Source organism: Haliotis rufescens, unplaced genomic scaffold, assembly GCF_023055435.1.
Source record: "Haliotis rufescens isolate VD_foot unplaced genomic scaffold, xgHalRufe1.0.p SCAF_9, whole genome shotgun sequence".
In the NCBI taxonomy this organism is placed as follows: Eukaryota; Metazoa; Mollusca; class Gastropoda; order Lepetellida; family Haliotidae; genus Haliotis; species Haliotis rufescens.
Window position 1 is genome coordinate 39,783,529 of NW_025964383.1, and position 26,948 is coordinate 39,810,476.

The window sequence follows — 26,948 nt, forward strand, 5'->3', positions numbered from 1 at the left end:
AATAGAATAAGTCTATTGAGGTGAATGGAGATTATATTAAAAAATAAAAGTGCAAAAGATATTCTGCGACTTGGTCTTATATTGAAGTTGCAAAACGTATTGAACGCTCCTCGTAGGTGCAGAGGTGTAGTGGATTTGTTTTGTTCATCATTCACACGGAGTGGGCGGCAGGCAGCAGTGCTGAAGTGGACGCTTTCCCTCAGCCAAATGAAATCACCAACAGAGGAACATTTTATGATTCCTTCTGCCCAAGTTGTGTGGTTACCGATAAACCAAAAACACACAAAAGATGAGCTACCAGATCTCTTTATTCATATAGATAAGCGAACAACAACAAATATTGGAACAAGGCTTCGAACCCCAACTACCCCACATAAATATATTTTAAACTGGCGGGCAAAAGAAAGCATACACTTGAAAATTGGATTTGGCCCTAAGATGACTAACGTTATCAAACTTTACTTGGCCGAAAACAGTCGCCAAAACACTGCCAACTTAAAGTCCAAAACACAACTATAATACCCCTGTTAAACAAATAACCATCTCTTGTTTGTTCCATGTTGCACGGCAGTTTATTTTCCAGTCCATTCAAATTTATTTATTAAGGTCAGCATAAAACTATGAACCAAATTTCACTAGGATATGAGTGATAAATAAAGCCCTTTGATCAATAAGATAACTTACTACCAATAAACGAATAATCAACTGCGGGAAAACAAAACAAGCTAGAGAGCCACAAAACTCAATCTGGTTAAACAGAGCAAAATTAAATACAATTATACAGTTCTGTTCTAAGTTTGGTTAAAAGTAATATGACCCTCTAAGAGAGGGTTAAAACAAAAAATAATACACACATAAAGGTAGGATAGTGAACAAAATGTTCAAGGGCATGGTGAGGTTCATCCAAAAATATGACCAGCATTAGGGGAGGGTCATTATTTTAAATACATAAGTGGATCCAAAACCTCTGACCGACCGTCTGAACCTGTGACGCCATAGGATACTTTTGTTAAAATGTGACGTCACTTTTCTACAATTCTTACATTGCGAACGTCTGTAGAATTGTGGTATTTCTCAAGTTTTGGATCAAACGTCGTTGAATTGTGTGTTTTGAGATAATGAACACAGGCGCATACTATATTTATGTTGTGATTTCTTACATTTATCGCCCGTTTACATAAAATAGTAAGGCAACATATGTTTAAGTAGTGAATTAAAGAAGTGCATTTTAATATTTTCAATATAGAGCAGGAGTAACCAATTAGCAATTACAACAAACAGCAGTAAACAATTTTAGAGATTTAGTTTATAATTATGTTGTTTTTATTTAATTGCCATAATATTAAAAGTCTGACAAGCATAGCAAGCATTATACAAAACTATATTACACATGGAATACCTGTTATTTAAAATTTTAACAATACATTTTCCAGTTCAATATGGAGATTTCACCAATAACCACTGAAGTTTTGCATAGGTTAATATTATATTTCTGTCAACGAAAAAATCACAGTTTCCGCAGAGAATGATAAACACGTACATCCCAACATTCCAACAGAATTGACGATTGTCAAAATCAGAACTTCCCAATGATTAATACAACATTTTAAAACAATAGTATACAATTAATGAATAAAATTAAATTATGAACTCAGAAAACACAAATAAAACCATGTGATGAAAACAAAACAAGCTGAATGGCAATGAACATAGGATAACTCAAGAACTTCAAGAAACCTTGAAACATTTTTCAAGAGGAGTAGATAACGGTTTCCATTATGAGTCGGTTTCCATTATGGTGGTAGCTGTTTCGTGTTGTTAATCTGCAAAGGAAGTTCAAAATATTAACATAATTCTGTGATAAGTTTGGCATGGAAGTAAATTAGCATAGTTTATTGATTATTTCGTTAAGGGGTTATCACAAAAACACACACAGATGGAGTAGATTGAACAATGGCCTCAACAACCTATGACCTATATTTTGGCATGTTTTGTGTTTCGGGCAAAAACTCGCAAAACTGTGTCAATATAAGACGAGAAGCTAGCCACATACTTTCAGCTTATTAATCGGTTAAACTTTCAAGCTATCTTTTTTCGTAATAGATTTCAGGATCGCTTTACACATTCCGGACATCGTATCCCGTTGATGTTTTTATGCATAACCTTAACAGCCATATAAATATCAATCTTAACTCTCACATATTTGTGTCCTCATATCAAACAGTCAGACAGTGTGAAGTCTCGCATTTGACAGAGTGTGTTTAGTCGTTTTCATTTGTTAATACTCCCAAAAAACCTCATACATATATTTATACACATATACTAACTTTTTGAAAAAGGATTGCAACAATTCTTAGAGCACATTTTATATGTTACAAGCTACGAGTATGACTACCCAAAAGGAATTGATATCTTAATTAAACTTCATTACCTATTTGGTTGAGCATCGACTCATTTTCACCAGGAGTATCTGAAAATACAATATTCACGAGCACGCTTAAAATAACTGAGGAATAGTTAAATATTTAATAGAGCAGTCATCACCGGGAACTGACTGATAACTGCAATTGTCTCAAGTTTGAGTATGAAGTAATACCCAAATCAGTAGATAAGTAAGAGAAATCATCCAAATGTGTTTACCTTCACTTTTAGACTCCCAATGACGGTATCTTATATCTGTGTTTTCTGAAATACAAATATCGTATGATCTAAACATATCAAATAGTCCTTTTTAGAAAACTATTATTACGGACTACTTATAAGACATTTTCAATGACGTATTTAATGTATCAACTAAAACAATAAAAAGATGCACTGTAGGCCATAACATGCACTCAAATGAAGCCATCTAGAAACATAACATATTTGAAGGAAACAGGGTCTGAATTGTCTTTATTTTAGAGAGTTATTAATGACTGATTATACATTTTATTTACTAAATTCATGAACAAAGATGGAATTACTTTTGTACAAGGAGGTAGTCATCACCAATGGTCAATTTCACCACTGTTCTCGTTATTGTGTCACCGTAAAAGGGTTGAATAATACAAATTATCATTGATTCGGCTCGTGCGAAAAAATGCAACTCCGACCCTTAACGCTGCCATAATGTGTGATGGAGGAATATTGTACAGAAGTAGAAAAGGCTGCGTATACTATTTTGGATGAATAGTTATAGTTATATGTCGTGAGAAAGCAACACATCCACTGACACATGCATAACAAATGAGCGTGTCAAACTCTTATATGTGCCCAAAACATGTTTAAGTGGAATTTGAAGCCCATTCACTTCCCGCAACATATTCCTAACAAGGCGTTTCGCTTGTCATCGAATCATTTGTCATCATAAATTGTTTCATGACATGACATCAAATAACGTGTAATATTTGAATCTGCAATATCAATAAACATGCCTCGCATCGAACCTAAACAAAACACACCCACAATATCCAAAACAATATATAATTGTCTATCTCTCTACAATAACAAGAGGCAGTGTGTTCCAGACATGTCTGCTATATCCAAATATTTGACTGAAAAGTGTTCTTATTTCATGATGATCTAATAGTATTTCATGTGAATGATTTAGTCGAAGTAATGAATTTTTATGACTTTATACTTACTATATTCGTCACTCCTGCTGTAAATGATTAAGGAATATGGGTTATATTCAAAATACGACCGTTTTATCAATAAAACAGTTTGCACACTAATCCATACAATACGTGACCCCAGGCATTTTAAAGAATGCATACAAACAACATGTAGGAAAACAATAAATTACCAGAGCATGTAGGACTACTTACAAATCATGGCAATTTGGTGAAAAAAACCTTTAAAACACCACCACCACCGCTACCACTACCAACACCACTACTACTACTCTTACTACTCTTACTACTACTACTACTACTACTGTTACTACTACTACTACTACTTAATGCGACGCGCCCCGTCAGCACTCAAATATTTCATAGGAAAGGTACATTTACCCTTACCTGGTTGTTCCACAGTTTCGTCTTAATAGGTATACACATATTCTGGAGGAAAGAATAGACGGAACAGTCACATTACAAGTATAGAACAAACATTTCTTTCATGACTATTTTTAATGATACACCAAGTTTTTGTTTGCACACAATACTACAATGTTCCATTAATTGGTATGTTGTTGTTCATTCTAAAACTTTATATTTTTTGCTTATATAAATATGTAACTTCATCCATCTTCAACATGACACAAATTGTCAAAAGTTAACTGGCAAAAGAAGAAAGCTAGAAGAGACAGAGGACATTTATATATGTAATGGGATATACTTCTGAACATTAAAAACTAATTTTAATATTTACTGATATATTTTTGTATGGGAATGGACTGCAGTGGTGAATTCAGGTAAAATAAAACTCACATAGACAGCTGAATTAACGAGACAGCAGAGATGGCTAGCGAAACGGTGGTGACTACCCGCGCCTCTTGTTCCCAATAAAATGTAGGTGTGCCTGTGTTTTCTGGAATGTGAACACAGTCAATAGTACAACATGGCCAAATATACAGGTAATTCTTTGGTAGTCATTGGGAAGGTGATAAGTAATTTGGTATTGGTTAACCGAGGAAGAAATCAACCCAAACCACACATCAGTACTATCATTGGCCTGACTCTAAAACCTGAAGACATGTACATACCTCTTTTGTACTGGAATCCAAAGCTCCTTCAGATCCGCACGATGAGATCTATTGCTTGGTCCAGCAAGTATCCCCAAATCAATACAATGAAGGAAGAACTCCCTTCATATTCAGAGAAAGGGTGTTTGCAAAGTTAAATTATATCAAACCTTTGATTTTTCAAATCTGTACACCACTTTCCCACACAACAAATTTAACGCATCAGTGATAAAAATTATGTCCGATGCAAATCCCTATTCTGACTTGTACCATTTCCCCCGTGTCTTTTGCAGGTAAACAATTGACTTGCCTTTGCATGTTTGTGACGCGTGCCACCAATGGGGCAGGATACGCGAACACCTGGTATCATCACTATTTGACAGTGATTCATAAACACATGCTCATAGTATAGACGGAATCGTACGGATTTTATTTATAAATATGGAAACGGTTGTGTAGCTTTTATTAACAAGTATTCCGTGTCAGTGTGTCACATCACACCTATCACCATATTGTAACCTTAGCTCGTTGTAATTAAAGTAATACATAAAATGTTTAGATAAGTCAAGTATGCTCTATTGACACGTGATTCATAAACTTGCTCATGAACTGGTCGGAATCGTACAATCGACTCTGCTGGTGGCAGGGATTTCTTATGATTATGGAAAGGGTTTTGTCGCTTTTATTTATGATTATTAAGTACAGACATTTGTCACAAAAGGCAGTCACCATGGATATATACTCAGCAACAAAAGTTCCTGTGACACGATATAAATAAGAACCTGATCAAAGTAGATGCACACATCTGGAAGAATTCATATATTCAAACAATTGACCAGTAAACAAGTTTACAGATTTAATGACGCATGTCCAGTACAGAAATGACGTTATGACAAGAGAAAGATGCAAGAACAGAATTGTCAATCCATACGTCAGTAGCATGTGTGTTCCCCTCCCGCTTCGCATCTCCATCGCTCTGAACGAATCATACGTCTGACACAGTATTGTGGGATGGCATCCCATATCTCCACAAGCCTGTCTCTCAGTTCCTGTACTGTAGTCGGAGTACGTGGTTAAGGTCGGAGACGGCGGTTCATTTCATTCCATATGTGTTCAATAGGAGAAAGATCCGGAGAGGGAGCAGGCCATGGGATCACATTCACGTCGTTCTGTCCAAGTGCTTGTTGAACAATCCGGGCTATATGGGGTTGGGAGTTGTCATGTTGAAAAATCATGCCAGGGCCATGTTGAATAAAAAACGGCACAATAAAAGGCTGGATGAACTCGTCACAGTAACGCTGCCCGTTTAATTTGCCATGGATCACTTGCTAACGAGTTCTGTCTCTCGGTGATTCCTCCCCACACCATTACAATGATCCTCCGTAACGGTCTTCCTTCACAATACAGCTTTGAGCGTAACGTTCACCGCGATGTCGGTGTACTTGAATTCGGCCATCGCCATGGGAGATGTGAAAACGAGACTTGTCGGTGCACAGAAACTGTCTCAACTGAATTGCCGTCCAACGCACTCGCTGTCTACACCACTGCAGACACAATCGGCTGTGATTGTTGGTCAGAATTGGGCGTTTGTTTGGTCTCTTCGCAACAATCCAGTAACGTCTAAGACGGTGACGTACAGTCTGTGCCGATATTCGACAAAGGCCAGGGATGATTCTCGCAGTGATGTTGCAGGCTGGAACCGATTTCGCAGATGGGTGGTTCGAATCCAACGATCTTGACGGACGCTCGTAACGGGTGGCTTGCCGCTCCTTGATCGGTCTCTGATAGTGTATGTTTGCTGCCACAGCTGCTATAACGTTAAAATGGTGTTTCTGTGCACGTTCAACCGCCTAGCAACTTCACGCTGCGACGTTCTTGACTGGAGCATACCAATTGCTCTCAAGCGGTCATTTTCAGATGGGCGTTGCATCTCCAAACTTCAAATAATAATTGAAATTTGATGTTTTCCCGTGTTGCAGTTGTCAAGGCAAGCAGAAACAACGCATACCGAATCTCCACAACACGCAGGCTTTAATATCCCGGTTTACATAATCAGTTGCGTGATTGCTGCTTGAAAGACACTTTTTGTAATCAGATCATGTTTTTCTGCTGAGGTTGCTTTTGTGCTACATGTTTTCATATTTATGTATCCGACGTGAACACCAGAAAGGTGTTTCTTGTATGCAACCTTTTGGAAAGGGGTGTCACAGGAATTTTTGTTACTGAGTATAGTTATACCAGTGCCTTCAAAGATTCCGGACAATATTACAGGTGAAAGCAAATGTCTTCTGAGAAAACAGTATACGAAATTTTGGCCTTCCTCATATATAACATCCATGTGAAATTTGTGAATAAAGGATTTAGGCAAGAAGAAGGCATCCCCATGGATAGTAAATGTTATCCCCTCCATGCTGATCTGATTGCTTAGGCATGCGAGTCAAAATTACCCAAGTCAAAACAAAACTAAGCTTCAGGTATTTCAGATTGCCGGTTCCTTTCCACTGGTTTATCAAACTGAGGTTGAGATAAAAGAGACCAGTTTCATATCTGTGCATACAGATTGAACGTGACAATAAAATACCCACAATACTGTATGGGGTACTCACATTTTGGTGGTGTTTAAATAAGAAAACGAACGACTTTATTGATAACATCTTGCATATCGCGACGTATCAATGTAGATTTTTACACCGTTATATAGATAGAGTGACGACAACTTAGTGGAGAGAGATAAATGTATGCTGCTTGTTATCTATTACCTGTTGTTAATCTGTTCTTATCACAACATATCATGCATATATACATACCTCTCTTCACTTGGTAGTGGTCACTCTAGCCGGATAACGGGATAAGAATCTCCATTGAAACGAAGCTATGTGCAATAAACTATAAGTTAAATGAGGGACTTTAACTTTACAATAGTCTACTGTCAAGCAGGCACTACTCCAGCAGCTCCTGCCTTGGATGTCTACATTTCTTTTTGAAGTACAATCGAGCATGCCCTTTCCACGAAAACTTCAAAGAACATCATGCGGCTTTTGCTAAAAGTTGTTTGATCAGGACCACAGCATTCAATGCCATAATAAAGCTATCAAAATGTTGTATGGTAGACACATGAAGGACATTTCCAAATTTTACGCTTCAGTGACAAAAATGATGTACAATGTTATTACCTATTTGACTTGTACCATGTCCATGTATGCCGACATTGTTTCAGGTCAACATTTGAATTGCATTTGCACGTGTTTGTAACACTTGGCAACGATGGGGAAGGATACGCCCACCTTTTTGCCAATACCTAGTATAATCACTAAGCGATAGTGATTCATAAACCCATGCTTATGATATGATCGGAATCGCCCAATGGACTCTGTTTGGAGTTCTTATCATTATGGAAAAGTGTTTGTTACATTTGTCAGATTGAAACACTGATAGGCTGAAACTGAAAATGGTTATGGCTTTCACGTTTGATTAACATGTTAACTGATGGCTTAAACTGACGCTGCCTACAACACACAAATGAGTGCTTCTCTGTGAACTGTCAACCTTGACGTAAATAGCTATTTTGATTATTTCAAATGACAAGTGTTCAAACTATACTGCATTATTAACCCTCATTCCACTAAAACAATTATGTGTGATATTCAGTGCACAATTACATTACCTTTATCTTCCTCGGTGCATATGGTGCATCCGGGTTTGCATCTCTGAACCTTGTCTTCCCAGACAGGTAAACAACTGGGACATGCCTTCTCACAGACATCACCGTAGTATCCATAGTTACATGCCACACAGTGTCCGCTGTTCTGTTGGCATGACTGTTGATGTTCTCTGCAAGTTAGGCTGCAGTTTGCTCCAAATCTGCCGCCAGTACAAGTCGACAAGCACAACCCTTGGTCATCACAAGCAAACCCCCTACATGTATCTTCACACGAATGCTGGCAGTGATTCCCATACCGATTAGTCTTGCATTCACTTGAACCGTTACTTTGACTTAGAGAGCAATGTTTATACCCATCTGCACAGGGGATGTTACACCATGGACCGTGGTATCCATCTATGCAACCTAAACTACACACGACCGCACCCGTAGCACCCACTTCACATCTGGACTGTTGACATGTTTCCGGGCAAACATACTGACAATACTTATCTGCAAATCCCGTTTTACATCCTTTAATACATAGTCCAGTGCTGTCACAGTCGTTGTGTAGACATTGTGGACATTCATTGGCAAATAGTGGAGTGATGATGACTGAAATATGAAATGTGAATCACTCATGTAATGACATGATAATGAATGCGTTATCCTTTATCTAAGCGGATAGTGGACTAGCACATTGAGAAATTTGCTTACCCAAAAGAAGACTGAAAAGGTATTCACTTTTCTTCTGTGACTTCTCTGTCCCACCTACAAATGATCTTATATGTCACGACACGGTAATGTAAGCATGGTTTACTCAATGGAAGTTTACGATGTGATCATTGCTTTTACTCGTTTGGTATATAATTTCCCTAATCTCACAGAAGTAGAAAGAACCATTTTTATTTGTTTTGCTGTCACTTTTACTCCACGTATATTTTGAAAAAAAAAGCCATACAAACCCATCAGTGTATTTGGCGTCTCCGTCGTTTCAAACGCAATAGTTCTGTTAATCACAAATCAGTTTATAGTTAGTTGTAACATTTTGATATTATAACTAACTGGACGATTACAAAACCATATGTGAGATTATGATATTGTTTAAAGAAGAACAAATACATGCAAACCAATTGCTATGTTGTCACTGGCTTTCAGATGTAAGTTCTTACACCTGAATGGATCAAATACTATGGAGGTACACACTAAAGACCGATTCGTTATGTATGCCTCACATGATATACCTGAGGAAAACGGGAACTTATATTAGTACAGTAAAACGGGCATTATGACTGCCCTGTAATTAGACTTGCTACAACATGTGATACCGACACTTGGAACAGACCTGGGTGCTTAAACCTCGTTATAACCTCGTTTCCCTTAATATATGTTAAAGTTTACAATAGAGATGTCATGCTTGATATACTGCGGTTTCGGAAATATTAAAATGACATCAAGAACAGAATCATTCGCAAAAGTACATATTGTAGTATGAAGTCATAAGGGTTGGCATATGCTTTAGTATAAGTCAACGAGATTTGTTAGTTGAAATTCAGCACTCTAGTACTCCTGAAAACATAACAATTTCCAAATGTCGATGTATTTCTTAATCTCAATTTTAGCCCACAGCCATGTTCATCGCTGATATCATTAACATGTAATGGACCGCCTCCGTGGTCTAGTGGTAGAGCGTTCGGGGTTCGATTCCCGGCCGCGTCATACAAAAACGTTAAAAGGTACTTGTTATTACCCTGTCTGGTATCTGGCATTAAAGGGGCTAAATCAAGGAGTGGTCGGCTCGGAGGCAGTATACTGTGTCTGAGTGGGGTATTCATGTTAAACAGCGGCATAGTATCTCAGCGTGCTAGGACTTTAAATCGGCATTAGTCCGGACTAGTACAAGCAGCCACACACACACACACACACACACACACACACACACACACACACACACACACACCACACACACACACACACACACACACACACACACACACACACACACACACACACGTGCATGTACGTCGCTATATAAGTGCAATAAATAAACCCCATTTCACCTCACCTTAACATATAATGAGCTTATAGCGTTACAGTGTAGTGACGTAGCTAAACAGGTAATCCCCAAACACATTCACATCAACCAAATTTTAGCACAGCCGTTACACACTTGACAGTAATTTTCATGCTGTTTTTTGGGAACTGTGTAGCCTTGTTGATTAAACTCGTCGTCGCTTCACATCGGCATGAAGTCATAATATTTATATCTTTACAGTAGTGTTTATATAAACTTTCTTATTTCCATAAATTTGACACACTTCTACAAGATTCCGTTCTTGTAATGTACATGTAATATTATTACATACATGCATACGCATGACGCACGCACACGCGCGCACACACACATACATACATATCCGCGTATGGTAATGCCACTTGCTTTCCCTTACCCACCACTGAGTCAAGCATTATACTTACCTAAAGGTAGACCGTATGATTGAAATCACATATACGGAATCTTGTACTTATTTATAACTTTTCCAGGGGGCGGTCGGGTAGCCTGGTGGTTAAAGCGTTCGCTCGTCACGCCGAAGACCCCGGTTCGATTCCCGACATGGGTACAATGTGTGAAGCCCATTTCTGGTGTCCCCCGCCGTGATATTGCTGGAATATTGCTAAAAGCGGCGTAAAACCATACTCACTCACTATAACTTTTCCAAGAGAGTAACCTCAAAAGAATACCAGAATAAATTTCGGCATAATATTAACTCATGATAACCAAATAGAACATGAAATGCCTGCTTTTAAACAGTTCTATATATCAGTCAACATGAAGGAGATCACTGACATTTCTGCAACACACTGAAGGGTTGATAAATTTAACAAATATTAATTTGAAGTAAATCAATTTGTAAACAGTTTCAAATAGTAACGACTCAGATCGGCCAGTATTATTTGTGTGGTTTTTTTTGCTTAAAACCGCAGCCATCCCTATCGATGTTATATGAACAAGACCTGTAAGTAATCATGTCGTTACTAGGCAACCATTGATTGATATTTTGCACATATATGAGCAAGTTTCCGAGCCTCACCACTGAAATTTGATTGCAAGCCAATTTGTCAGGAGTTACGAAGCTTCCCGGCTCACTTACATATGGTATTAACTTTTGTTTGCAAGTAGAGCGGTCTGTTTATGCAAATTTGAAAACCCTTATTAACTAGCAAAACATGTAATTATATGAAGTGAAATTGTTTTGCTCATATATTCATTTCTATACGATGATACGAGATAAGATGATAAACTTTTCGTTTTCTTTAAAAAAAGTCCTGGCTAAATGAATTTAAAAAAAAGGTCTTTATACGGAAACAACCTTTGTAATACTTTTTTTTAAAGTATATATAGAGATACATTGCCACTTATAATAAACGCATATGATGTGGTTTACACTCACCGCTCCTTTGTCGACAATAAAGCACCCTGAAATGTATACAAGGACGAGGTGTAAGAAACAAGCTAGCAGGTATTGAGTTCTATTATTTCAAACTATGCAAATCAAAAACTTTTAAAAACGTCGGATGTGTTTGTGTTTGATAAAGTTTAAACACATTCCGGTCTTGAACGACAATTAGTTGACATTATATTTCACTGCCACAGTGGTATCATACATGGATGCTATAAAATAATAAACTTGTACAGAAGTAAATTACAAATGATAATTCAACCTTGTCCTTCTGTGAAGTGTTAGTTGTTAGAGACGAGGTCACATGCATTGTAATTAATACGCCACTCGTGTGAAGACCGTCAGTCGTGTCATGATTTTAGGTGATCCATTCATGTAATATACACCATAAACAAAGTATAATTGTCCAGCGCACAACAATCCAGCTCAAATAGCTTATCGATTCGCTGATTTGTTTCATACTAAAATCGAAACAATTCGTAATGAACTTGAAACCATCCCTTAGTGGCTAAGCATTTGATCCTTTCAACACAGACCAAATCTTCTTCACTGGATACAATACCAACACATCAGTTGTTTCCGGTCGAGTATCAAGCGTTTTCAAGCGGGCCTCCACTGTTGAAGAAACCAAGGTTTGATGACCGCAATAACTCGAGGGCCCCCTCCATCCTGTCCTTTTTCTCCAAATGTCTAAAAAGGATGGTTGCCAAGAGACGGTTTGACCATCTCCACGAGAACTGTCTATTCGCTATATATCAGTCTGTGTACAAATCAAAAGCACAGAAAGAGCACTTATATGGGTCCATAATGACATCATATCAGCAATGGATCATCACGCTGTCTGTTCTCTTGAATCTATCAGAAGCCATATGGATCCTCAAAATACTCTAAGGATATGCTTGAATGTTTTAAGTCTCACACAATGACCAAGTTCAAGTTCACACGACAAACGTTAGGAAAACCTTCTTTCCTTGATCCACAGGACATTTGTCACTTAATATCCGGTTAATTGTAATTTTGATTGAGGATGTATCACATTAAATATGATGATATTGTAGCTTTTCACTGCAGTTAGCAATATCTCAGCTGTATGACATTATACTAGGCCCCAAAAGAAACTGTGCATATGATGTTATATAGATCTTAGATTGGTGGTTGTGACTGCCAGACCTGTAAGTATTATGTCGGAGAGTATTCAATTATTTTACTGTGAGTAGCTACGATGGAACATAACGGGCAGCATGCCATGGCACCTAAGTGTATCCTAGCACTGAAAACATTAATCATTTCTGAGTTTATATTATGGAACTGACTGAAATATGGGGATATGCCTCTCATTTATACACGTTATATCAGTAATATTGGTCGTTACTATACAGGCAGTTATTTCGTTTTGGGCTGGCATGTCTGAACGAAATCTTCGCGCATCGGCCTTTTGCATAGTATCTGGTAGGTAGGTATATTCAATGATATATGTAAATACATACAATACCACAAACTGAGATCCATGCAGGACTGTTTGCCGGTGAAAAACCATCTAATTCAGCACACACTATGAACACCTTCATACACGGCCACCACGGCAGCCAGAGCGCTTCACCACTAATGCATGCCTACCTCATTTTGTTTGTTTGTATGTTTCTTGTTTAATGCCGCACACAGCAATATGCCAGCTGTATCAATTCTAATCCGGTAGCTATTTCAAGAAAGTTATAGCTAAAAGAAATGTTTACAATTACTAGTGTAAGATAACGTACATGAAAACGACGGTTGGAAATATGAGGACCGGATATCCGAGAAGTAGAAGTAAATAAGTTTTTGTTGACTCTGAAACAAAGTAATATACATGTTGAAGCAACACGTGATGTCACCCTTTTCTTTACCAGCGTGAAATATACAGTACAATATGATGTATATGTGAGGTTTGCAGTTGAAGTTTGTAATCAGAATAGCTCTTCTATACCAAATACAAATTTGTAGCTTGGATTTATGTTTTTAGAACAACTCATATTTTCAAACATCAAGCATGTCCAGCGAACAATTTGTCCGAGTAATTTTGGGGAAAAAGTATAAATAAAAACGCCCAAATATCAAATCATCGGTCGCCAAGTACTGTAAGATCAATTTGAAAAGTATGGTTTGCAATATATATTTCAAGTTAATACCTGTAGCCTTGATTATGTGTTCTTCACAAAAATCTCCGTTGTAGTGGGCTGGACAGGTGAATGTGCAATACCCATTATGTTGGTTACATGTTCTGGCGAAGCAGTTCTTGCTACAGGAATGCTGACAACTTGAACCGTACCAGCCAGGTTTACACCCAACCAAACACTCTCTTGTTTTTTTGTCACAGAATGAGTGCTTATCCTCAAGAAGGGCACAGTGTGGAGGACAGTTGCTGTCACAATACTCTTCAGGTACAGATGGAGGACAGACACTCGATTGCCCGTCTATTGCTGAAAATGATTGGTATTCAGGGTTAACAGTATGTGAGTTGGCAAACGAGTAGATGCCATAATGAAAATAGTCTTTTGTGTACATGCATGTGTATGTACGATTTGATAAGTCAAATGAGGTGTGAAACATGCATACACCTGTTTTAACCACTGATTTTCAGTGATCCATGCATATTATTTTCATCACTATTTTGTTGACTTTACGCCCTATAGAATCTGTTTGGGCAGATAATCGAGACTGATTATTCTCTGGCGTTGCCTGTGTTGAATCCCAGAGTACTGACAGAGCCACATTGGAAGAGGATACTATTGTTTCTTCATAGGTCATTTATATGAATGGAGTCCTGGATGGGATATTGTTGCGTTGTCAAGCAGGTGACAAAATTACACAAAACATGACAACGCGACAATAATTCTGTCGCATTGTTGAGATTTGAATATTTTTGGTATTTAACAAAGGGTGATAATGTAACAACGCATGAGTACTTTGCTGAACAAAACTGAGAAATAAAATCAGGGCAAACCTGGGATTATGCGTCCCCTATGCGTTCAAGAAACCTGTGATCGTCACACCGAATATCTAAAGGTTGATGCATCATGTATAAACAAAATATTCGTATCGTATTTTACCTACACGTCTTTATCAAAAAGGATATAATCGATTTGACTGAGTGAGTGAGTTTAGTTAAATGTCGATCGCTCAACGCATTTCAAGGCAGTCAAGACGGTTACCACTTTGCTCAGGCTCACGAGCGCGTTTGGTGCTGACAAACCTAGAAACATAATCAGGGCCATTCCGGGGTTTGATCCCACAATCATAGGTATTTTGGGACGTGGGAACTTTGCACACTCTATTGCCCGAGACGACTGGGCACCCTTTCTACTTAATATCATTCAAGGGAACGAATACCTTGACTATGACGAAAGTTTTAAAATTACAATTATAATTGTATTTCGCATTTTGCAGACATGTGTTTCAAATATCAGACATAACGTGCAAGCAGTGGTGCTGAAAAACCGAGAAACAAAATCCGGGCGAACTGGGGATTCGAACCCACCATCTCAGGTTTCAAAGGGGACGCAACAACTGCCGGCACATTGCGCCGTTAACACGACTGGGCCAAAGCTGACCCCTCATCCTTACTTTTGTGACAATAAATGTGTTTGTAAATCCGAAAAGCTAAAATGGCCAAAAATACTAGTCCGGATTCTGATTAATGCAGCTACCATTATTGGAGACTCAGTGCGAACAGTGCTGTTGATATGGAAACGTGGGAAGTCAAAATATTTTAAAATAGCCAAATGAGCCAATTCAGCTAAAGGTAAATGCATACTCATAAATTACAAGCTGGAAAGATAATGATCTCACGCAGGAATATTCATTAACTGTAGAAGCTTTGCGGGAAACAAACGCTGCTTATTTGAGGTTAAGTCCAAATTGCTTCCATGGAAACACAAGACATTAAAGAAATTAAGAATTGAAAAATATGAAATGGCAATAGTTCAGCAGTGGTCATTGCACATGAATTGTTTTATGCAAAGATATTCATTAGTTTGAGAGTTATGGCCAGGAAACGAAGCCTATAGATGTTTAAGACTTAGTCCAAATTGTTTCGATGGAAACGTAACAAAATACAATTTTAAATTGAAATATTTTAAAACAGCAGAGGACACCTGTTAAGCTGATGAGCCATTCATAGGCCAAGTTTCGTTGAAATATGCTGAACGGTTTTCAAGTTATGGCCTGGAAACCAACCCTGCCATCGTTTATGTCCAAATTGTTACCATGGAAATTAAAAAGATATTTTTTGAAATATAGTAAATGGTAAAAGGCGAGAAAGAGATAATTGGTCAAAATGTCGCATTGTTTCATTGTCGCAATGTTATACAAAAATGTTTTCCCCATTAATTATAGGTATGGCCATTTCTCAGCTCAAAAGTATCCTCCGTTACATTATACGAAAGGAAAAACTGTTTATGTCATGCATAGAAATACTCACTGTGTAGTTCACAGACCAGTAGAAAAATGACCTGGTGGATGGTAAAGCCCATTCCGCATTGTGTCTGTAAAACAAAATAAGAATAAGTCAATGAGGACTTGAATCCTGCAAAAATAGTGACAAGGCATTGTAGCTCATCTGGATATATTCCACAGTCTAAAATATCACCATACTGTTTCTATAGTTACATAGCAGATGGATGTGAGGCCCATTTCTGGTGTCCACCGCCGTGATATTGCTGGAATATTGCGAAAAGCGGCGTAAAACCATACCCACTCACTCACTCACATAGCAGATGGATTGTCTCCTCTGGTCCATTGTCTTCTCTCAAGGGGGATATTCTAATGTTAAAGGTACACAAGGAGAAGTGTAGAGAAGCCTATTATGTACACAAAAAGGGAAGTGAACATATTGATCGGCGAAGTCAGTAATATTAACAAAAGAGTGAAGCCAGTAATCTAAACAAAAGGATTTTGACTGATTGGGATCTTTGAGGCGTTGATGGTACACCAGGGGTATGCAATAGCCTTGGCCTGGTTGATTGGTGGTTGGAGTCTTTTGATGTTTATGGCTTTCTGATTTTGAAGCCTTTGGGGTTGGTGGTGAGGGCTTTGACTTTATCTCAATGGATGCTTTGGCTTGGATGTGGTCTGATACAGCTGATTTAGAGTCATCTTTGGAGACTGGGCTTTGGTGTTCTTTAATTCGGGCTTTGAGGGGTCCAGTTATTTCTCCAATATACACCTGTCCAGAATTGCACGGAATGTGGTACACTGCTCCTGATGGTTCTAGTTTGTGGCTGGATGGTGGTTTCCTTTGGCTTTAATTGTGTTCTGAATGGTGTGACTTCTCTTGAAAACTACATGAATGTTTGCCTGTTTCTTTAAGAGTCTCTGGATTTTGTGGCTAACTGTTCCAAAGAAGGGGAGGCTGATCACAGACGATGCAAATTGTTGATGGGGGGATTTCTGAGATTTCTTGGTAATGTTCTGTATTGTCGGTTGTACTAGCTGCTCAGGGTAGTTTTTGTACTGTGTGCATACTTGTTTGAGGTGGCTTAGTTCAGGGGTAAGATGTTACTTTGTAGAACAAGTTAAGAAAGGAATTATCTCAAAATACAAGCAGGTAAACGAGTGCCAAAGCTAAAGCCACCTGCATCCTCGAACCGGCTTCCAAAATACCGAAATACAAAGGAACAAAGGAACAATTCGAAAATAGGGTATGTCCTAAAAGTCAATAAGCACTCATCTAAACAATCTTGCTTTAATTAGAGTGGAATTCAAATGGGCCTAAGTGCCACGGCAATGAACTGAATGCACTCGTAAAAAAACAGGTGATAAAACCGCATGTCATTCTTAGACTAACCTCAGCGAAAAAGACAAAATCATACTACCTTACCACACCCAATATAGAAAAGACAAAATAAAGACTTATGGCTGGCAACAAGGGAGGAGGACTATTTACCCTTGTCCACGACAGCTGTACCTCCAAAAATATCGAATCAAACGTAGGAAACCTTGAAACCCAAGTAATCTCCCTAAAACTGGCACATGGCAATGAATTGTGCATAGCCAACGTATACCACAGGGTTACCTGTGAAACAAACATGGAAGAGCCAACGAGACTAGCTCAAATAGTTGGCCAAAATGGGATAATCCTTGGTGACTTAAATGCCCACAGTCTTCTATGAGAAGACAGGAACGATGCATGCCCATACAGCAAAATGGTAGAGAAATGGGTTGAAGACGACGATGACAATCTCATAACTCTGAACAATGGCAGTTACACACCTTATGACCATGAATGGCAAGTCCATCATGACACTTAGGGAAGTGATCACCTTCATATACTCACCTACATAGGTCGTCCACCACAATTAGAGGAACAGCCCAATCCTCATCCCACATGGGACTATGCAAAGGTTGACCAGCTTAAATTCAGGAAGGAATGTATATCATTGAAATCCTCAGAAATGTTTGCCAAAATCTCAACTGAAAAATCAATTAAATAAAAAAAGACCATCAAACTGGCAAAACTCCAGTACCATGGTGGAACAGGGAAATAGTTAAAGCTAGGAGAGTGAGAGAGAAAGCCCTAAATAGGTAAAAAAGGGATAAATCAGCCTTCGTCCAAGTCCGAGCAGCGAGGAAAAAAGTTAGACAGCTCATAGACGATTCTAAATAAGCGTCATCTGCAGATCTCTCAATGATAAAACAAATGTTAAAACAGTCTGGAGCATGATACACGCGAACAGGGGTAAGCATAACCTTTAAAAAATTCCCAAGTTAGCCAACGCCCATACATCCACAGAGAAGCCCAACATTCTAGCTGAACACTTCTCAACTGTCAGCAGCAACAAAAAATGTAGCAAAGAATTCAAACAGGAAAAATTGCTTATGCTTAAGATATCAAAACAGCCGCAAAGCAAGCATCTAGTACACAATATACCATTTACTGTGATAGAGTTTGATGATGCGATACACCATAGAAAAGGCACAGCAACTGGTCTTGACACAACCAGTTACGAAGTATTGAAAAAACTGCCTGATCAAACCAAAAGCTTACTCACTGAGTTGTATGTATAACACGATATGGTCAAACATGCTGCAGTTGTCCCATTTCTAAAGCAAGGGAAAGACGAAGCCCTACCGAACTCTCATCGACCGATCTCACTCACTTCAAACATGTGCAAAGCTATGGAAGCCCTGGTTACAAAAAGGCTCATGCATCACCTTGAAACTGGCAACCACATCAAACCTGACCAAAGCGGCTTCAGGAAGGGACACTCATGTCTAGATCATATCCTAAGACTGGAAAAAAACCTCAATTAAAAAGACAATACCAATACAATACCAATACAGAGCAATATGGGTAAAGTACAGATATATTTCACAAATCCGAGAAAAAAAACTCCAGTCAGCCCTGGACGGAGTAGATCAATGGTGCAATAAATGGGGGTTTACCCTTTCAAGTGAAAAAAACTGTGGGAGTTCTATTCAAACGCAGGGGGAAAGATGCTATGATACCCCGTGTCTCCATAAAAGGCTAACCAATCAAATTCGAAAAATCCGCAATATTTCTTAGGGGTGATCCTTGATCAACACCTCACTTGGTGCAAACATATAGAATAAGTGGAAAACAGATGCCAAAAAGACCTGAACGTATTACAGGCAATTTCAGGCACATCTTGGGGCACATCAAGGGATACTCAGCTGGACCTCTACGAATCACTTATCAGATGAAAAATATACTATGGTTGTGAGGACTTTCACTCAGCATCAGAATACAATACGAAGCCCTAATGCTGGCCACAGGTGCAGCAACATGCACTTCACTAGAAGCACTACAAGTAGAAACAGGAGAACTCCCATTGCAACTAAGAAGAGAGCAGACAAAAACACCCGAGATGAAGCCCTAGCTCGGAAAAATCCCTCACATAAGCCATATGTGATATTAGAATGAGAACTCAACCAGAAAGTCACCACAAAGGGTTACACCCTCCCTGGATTAAAAAAAAACTGCCAAAGTTGACGCTGCTTTAACATTAGAAGTCACTAAAAAAGAAAACGCAACCCTACTACGATCACTAACTATCACTAAAATTCAATCTACCTGGGACAGCTGGGCCCATATATACACTGATGGATCCAAGAATTCTATCAACAACAGTGCTGGTTACGGGATGCATATCCACAGCTGCAAACCCCAAGCACATTTGGTTCGCCTGCCTTATGGTCAGTCAGTGTTCACTGCTGAATTAGCAGCAATTCATCATGCACTCAGACTCATACCGGAACTACCGGAAGCAAAGGCAGTCGTCCTATCAGACTCGCTAAGTGCACTTCAAGCCATCAGCGGCAGAAACGCAAACTCCAGGCCAAACACAGTCAATAATATTCTATACGAATATACAAAAATATAGGACCAAGGGCAACAGGTGGAGCTGTGTTGGATCCGCTCTCACATACACATTCATGGAAATAAAAAAAGCAGACACACTGGGGACAGCTAGGGGACACACTAGCTCTAGACAAAGCGGAGATACAGCCTATTCCCTTTAGTAAACTAGATATAAAAAGCAAAATCAAAGCCTCCATAGCCCAAAGATGGCAAGCCCAGTGGGACGCAAGTAGGATCGGCAGATGGCTATACAAAATTAAACCCAAGATCCACCAAAAGCCAAACTCATACTCAAATAAAAGGAATGTTGAAATTGCCATCTCACGCCTCAGACGCCAAAAGCACTATGACAAGGTTTGTCCATCTTGTTACTGGAACGTCAAGACCACGCCCAAGCCCGGGCTCGGTTAAAACAAGAATTGCAGTTAGATCCGCTATCTGTCGTAGATGTGCTAAAGCCAAGAGATGCAAGAGCCAAGGCAAAACTAACTCTATATCTGAGAGATTGGCAGCTACTTGAAAGTATATAAACAGAGCAACCAAAGATAAAAATGAAATTATATCAATATACGAAAACAGAAATCCTATCAATACAAAAACAGAAATTATGTGAATAGCAAACTCAAAATAGATATGTATACCCTACTCAAATACATGAGTCCCAAAGATCAATTACAATGACAGTACCCAACGGAGTGGTAGTACAATATCCAATGGCATTATAAAATATGATGACAGTGGTCAGTATCAAATACACAAATACAGTGGTGATAGCAAAAGTCAGTGATAATAATATGTATTCACCCAGCGGCGACAGTGGTCAAACTTCCGTGAGGGGCTAGGCATAGAATCAGGGAGGATGAGGATGAGATCCTCACATGAAAGCTGGTTTTAATGTGATGAAAATGCGTGAGAGATCCGTAAACACGTTCTTGTCCCCTCATATAGTCTAACCAGCTACTCGAAAGTTCCACATAGTGCCCTCACAACATAGAACATTCTGTATGTTTCTATAACATACTATCCTCGCCCGTGGTATACCGAACCGGAAGTTTACACACCACAATAGCATCTTAATATAGTAACCCCCTGACGACTGATCACTGTCCAAACACAATGCAATGAACGTCTACCGAATCTCAAAAGAAATAATGTGACAATTGTTAAACAATAAAATTAACTGTCATATAACAATGACCACGCGACCTCTCTGCTGTGTTACAGCTGTGCGTTCGTGTTTTGGGGCCATTTTGGGTTGAATAACTGAATGCATTAATTCATAAAGTCGGAATGAAACATGATATATATCAATAGCTTTCGGTCAAATAGCTTCAATATTTGGCATGTGACACCATCATTACATGCTAATCAATTTCGACTGGTGGTGCCACAGAAATGAAGCGTCAAATAAAATGCTACAAAGATTGTTGTTTGACTTAACAGATGTCCCTCCGTCGATGCAGAGAAATATGTTTTCGAACTGATTTGATTGATTCTTCTTTCAACACAAAGACAAAGCATCAATATAATATGGGAAATAACTTTGGTACTTTTTTATATATCCTTTTGAAAATCTATTACTGTAAACGTATGTTTTTTTGGTTGTTAAAGACAGAGTGACAGAGTGACAGGAAGTACTAATAACTAAGTTACAAAGTAAGCTACAGCCATAATACGTTCTCCTTTGAAGTTCTAATATAGTCAACCCCTTACTTTCTGAAACCACAGCTGACAAAATGAAAATCAGAAGTACTCAACACTAAGTTGAACTAAGCTACTACCATAGCGTTTCTTCTAATTAAATCAGGAAGTGTTTTCAGAAACATGAAGTTACATAGTGCCATCAACTGTGTTTTTTAAAAGTGGGATGGAACAATAGGACTTTCAGATCTATGGCTTACAGCAGTAAGAAAGTGTTTTCTGAAACCAGAAATAAGACAATTCAAACACTAAAAGCTTTGTTGCAAAACAAGATACAACCATGGGACTTTTAGGTTTAAAATATGAAAGTGATTTCCGAAACCGCAAATGACATAATACAAATCAAAGAACGAACGTTTAAACTGGTGATGAATTCCGTTATATTTTTGTTTGACCCCAACGGAAAATATGTGTTCCATTTTCATATGCTAAAAACCCAACTATGTTTAAATATAAAGAACTTTTTAATCATAAAAAAATAAATGTTATGAAGAAACTCTCTACATTCTGTAATGTCATTATGAAAACAGTAAAATCTTCCATGTAAACCATCTTCGGACACTGACTCGATTTGCAACAGGAAATGGCGCCCGATGGCGAACTAAGCTCTGAGCTTAGTTCTTTCATCGGACGATTTCGCCTCATCGGATCACGCCCGACACGTCGGACACTGACCTGATAGTCGACAAACACCAATCGGATTCATCGGAGTGTGATACGATACTCTTCGGTGGGTTACCGGAAGTAAAAAAACTTTGCTTCCGATGAGTGACCGATGAGCTAAACTTCTCTGTGGAATGGGGGTATTACGAGGAGTGCAAAAACACTGGACAACGATGAGTGCCGGACTTAGCCGAAAGGTGACGGAAGCCGGACAATTAAAGCGAGGGGGCGATGTGGTGTCAGGCCGTGACTAGACTGATTTTTCGACCCAGTCACACTCATCCCAGATCACCCATTGAATAACGATACACAAGGGAAAATACGCATACCAAAGTGAATTATCCGCCATGTTGTATAGTGTTTGCCGGTTACATATATTTCACACTCAGCTGCGATACAGCGGCATAAATAATGTGTGAAAACGAAAACTGCACTCCGAAAACTGTACTTGTTTGAAATGTAAACAAAGGAAAATTCAGATTTTACATTGTGAGGTATATTCTCCTATTTTGAGAATTCTATTCATGTTTATGGGAAGGATATCGTAGCAAGAATTAGGGAATTTAAATAAATACATCACACTGATTTTGTCCGTTCTGTGTCATGCACAACGATGGCGGTATTTATCTGCATATCTGACTAATTACTTTGGTTGCATTTGAAAACATAAAAGTACACAGATTGTCAAATTATTCCTGATTGCATACGCGACACATTTATATATACACTATCACTCTGTCAACAAAAATCCACAAGAAACTCGAGTACTGTTGTCAGTGAACTCGTCAAGTCGGTCACCGGTAGTGGTGTCATACCTTAACCTTGTTATACATATTTGGTACTTTATTTGAGGTGAAGGTCCTCTGTCTTGCCGTAATCCCACGCCCATATCTTAACGCTGCCGCCCACGAACCGATCTTCTTCCATGACACAATGATTGACGTAAAGTTCACCTCGACGTCGATACACTCGAATCCGTCCATCGCTGTGGCTGAGGTGAAAACGAGACTCGTTAGTGAATAGAACTTGTCCCCACTGCATGGCCGTCCAGCGTGGACGCTGTCTGCACCACTGAAGACTTACTTGACGGTGGTTTCCTTTCAAAATAGGACGTCTGGCGGGCCTTCTGGCGACAATCCCTGCACATCTGAGGCGACGACGTACGGTTTGTGAAGATATTCGTCGAAGGCCAGGAATGCTTCTTGCAGTCACTGTTGCTGGCTGGAATCGATTTCGTATGGTCCGATTATTGGTTACGCGTGACCTGCCACTCCGAGGATACAAGTTGTATACAAGTCAACTTTTGCATGGAATGCATGCTTTTCTGTAGTAGTTGCGTTTTTGTGACTTGACTCGATACATGTACTACAATACTGAAAGCCACTTGAAAGTTTACTTGTTTGAAAAATAAACTAATGTCACAGGAACTTTTGTTGTTGAGTATATTAGTTCTAAGAGGGGAGGAGTTATGCCCCTTTTCTTTCTGCGTGTGTATACTTCACTGGCGTCTTTTGACTTCATTTATTGCAAACTATTTTTCGTATCGAATGTTTTTACGTTATGCATCAGCATACAAATCAATTTGATATAATATTTATGTGGTTCGGATATGAAATAAATACGTACAACAAAAACTCGTACAACAATTAGCAGAGTTTTTGTTGTTGCTTTGGACCACTTTCATTTCCCTCTGGGAATCCCCACGTGACAATACAACTTTAATAAACAATGTTTAATGTCATCGGGGACGGGACTATTTGTTTGTGCTATTGTTCTACCCCAGAGGATCGCATCGTGTATTATCTTAACTGTATATGTTTTTGGCTTTAAAATTCCTGTCAAACATATATTATTTTCCGAGAAATAAATCTTTTTTCAACTATTTATTTCTGTGGGTCGTTTGTCCGCGTGCCAGTGGCCACAAACTCTCCTTCTTTTGTTTGGTACATATATTCTAAACACCATTGAATATAACCATGATTGAAGAAAAATGAAATAATGGTGACTAACCAAGCTATTAATTCGTATTGGTTATTTAATCAGGGCGTTTAATACCATTTTTTAGTTCTTCGTGTATGCATGTGCAGTTAAATCTGTTTAAATGTTTCCGTTTATCATTTTATTCATTGTCGGGAGGGGGCAATAATTTCAGAAGTAAACAAACACAACTTTTGCAATAAAATGTATTATCAAGGAGCCTATTTCATACAGACCAGAATAATCATTGTCATCTTCGAAATGTAGTTGACCTGTAAGGATTTTGTCATTGAAATTAAATATTGCCTATAGTTTGATAATTTATTGTGTATGAATAATTATTGATTTTGATTAAGATCTGTTGCTTATAATAGGCGCGTTTTCTGATCATATAATAAAGTCATATTTTAATAAACGTGTTGTCACCATAAAGACAATTAGAAATACAGGGTCAAGGAATTGAAGTGTAAGTCATTGTCAGTTTTGTCATGCAGTTGGAGTTAAAACGATCAGTGAACTGAAACCACCTCACACCATTTTCACACATTCCTATAACAGTCCGGGATAATAGGTTTCCTTGTAAACTGAACAACAACTCTCATCAACACAAATAAACGATGACTTCCGCAAGAGACGGACATGGTGTCATTTGACGATTTACAAATGAATGAATACAAGCTGCTCCGTTTCATTCCCCCGGGCTCATTAGTTTTTATCGGGCTACAACGACTTCGATGGTAAGTTCTGTACCACCGAAACATAAATTTTGTGTGTTATATCAAGTATCTTGTAAAGGGAAAGATTTATTGAATGCAGCTTATCAAGTATCTTTTTATGTGTTTTTTTAAAATGACGATGTTCTAATTTCTTAAAGGCTTAAATGCATAACATTTCCTTTGGGTCTACGAGATGAAGAAAAATATGCAGGTTATTTTAAGAAGTCTTTAGATCTTTCATTTCAGTTAAGGAGTAACCATATTTTGATATGTCTCTTTGCAGGTAATCATGACAGTGCTTATGTTATTATGGACAATTGTTTTGTTTCATTCAGTGCAAGGTAAGTATTTTGTAATTATGACATATATGACTTAGGCTTAAATAACTGTCTTGAGACCTGTACACATACTCTACAGTCGTATATGTATACTTATATCTAAAATACAATCACTATTTTTATGACAATTGTAGGTTATCGTTTAGAAAAAGTTATGATTGTATTGTGATTCTATGAGTTACCAAATGATCAAACGTTATATACAAAAATATTGCGGATGAATGCTTATATTGCACATGTAACCCCCCTATTATTGAGGGATATAGGAATAGTGCAAAGCTACCTTTACCTTCACTATTTTCACTGTCTCAATCTTTGAAACGTTTCATGTTGCAGCTGCACCGTGCAATGACAATCAGCACTGTTCCGACTGTGATCCAAAGACAGGACACTGCCTCGACCGGTGCGATGGTGGGTACTTTGACAGGAGATGCACTACTATGTGCAGTTCCGGCTGCAAAAATAACTTATGTGGGATCGAAACAAAGACAGGCGCTGAAAAATGTAGCGAAGGGTGTAAACCAGGGTATCGTGGATTGAAGTGCAATAGTCAGTGTATTCCTCCTAGAAGAACCTGTACGCAGTGTCAGGACGGATGTAACCAGGGGTATTGCAACATTGGCTTATTTTGTTTTTCTGGTTGCTATGACTCTTACTATGGTTCTGACTGCAAGTACTGTTCCAGGAGATGTAAGTCCTGCAACAGGATAACAGGAACTTGTGAGGAGTGTCAACAGCCGTATGTTGGTCCAACATGTGAACAATCATCCAAAAACTGCCTAAGACCCTATATCAATGGATGTACAGCAGGCTGTAAACCTGGATTTTATGGACCTCTTTGTGGCGATGAGTGCAGTGACAACTGTCTTTCCGACCATGCCATTTCTGCAAAGGAATGTTTGTCTGCTGATACACAACGTTCCTCCAACTGTACACCTCATTGTCATAGAAATACTGGTGATTGTATCTATGGTTGCAGGAAGGGTTGGTATGGTCCACAATGTACCTTCCATTGTAATCCACACTGTAGACATTCCACGACTAACACTACAGATTCATCCATGGAAGGATGCGTGTCTTCTCATTTGGATGAAGAATGCACACCCTGGTCAGAAAGTCTGCAATGTCAATCTAGGAACGGCTCTTGCTTGAATGGATGTATTAGTGGATTTTACGGAGAGATGTGTAATCACGCGTGTGAAACATGCCTTGGTTGTATGTGCGATCAGGACAATGGATCGTGTGTAAATGGATGCCAGATCAATTATAGTGGCGAGAGATGTGAATATAACTGTATACATAACTTTTCTGCAGAGAATGGCATGACAACAGAGGCTGGACCCGGCAACAACGACAAAGGTAAACAAATGATACTGTATGTGACCTCTTATTAATCATAGCTCACTTAGCGCTATGATCGCGATCGTAAGGTG

At 38.6% G+C, this 26,948-nt stretch overlaps 1 protein-coding gene across 2 annotated transcripts; it reads right to left on the reverse strand.

The window, feature by feature from the left end:
• Nucleotides 1-290: 290 nt before the first annotated feature.
• LOC124126001 (scavenger receptor class F member 1-like) lies at nt 291-25,949 on the reverse strand. Of its 2 annotated transcripts, XM_048391007.1 has the most exons (14): nt 25,805-25,949; nt 16,221-16,284; nt 13,930-14,220; nt 13,522-13,591; nt 11,756-11,781; nt 9,269-9,312; nt 9,021-9,074; nt 8,328-8,918; nt 4,410-4,509; nt 3,999-4,040; nt 3,624-3,640; nt 2,641-2,685; nt 2,432-2,470; nt 291-1,823 (listed from the first exon to the last, which is right to left on the reverse strand). In XM_048391007.1, the coding sequence occupies exons 6-14, from the start codon at nt 9,270-9,272 to the stop codon at nt 1,819-1,821; spliced, it is 897 nt and encodes a 298-aa protein (XP_048246964.1). In that variant the 5' UTR covers nt 9,273-9,312; nt 11,756-11,781; nt 13,522-13,591; nt 13,930-14,220; nt 16,221-16,284; nt 25,805-25,949; the 3' UTR covers nt 291-1,818. The 2 variants fall into 2 exon arrangements, with proteins under 2 accessions (XP_048246964.1, XP_048246965.1); XM_048391008.1 differs by lacking the exon at nt 13,522-13,591.
• Nucleotides 25,950-26,948: the final 999 nt, after the last annotated feature.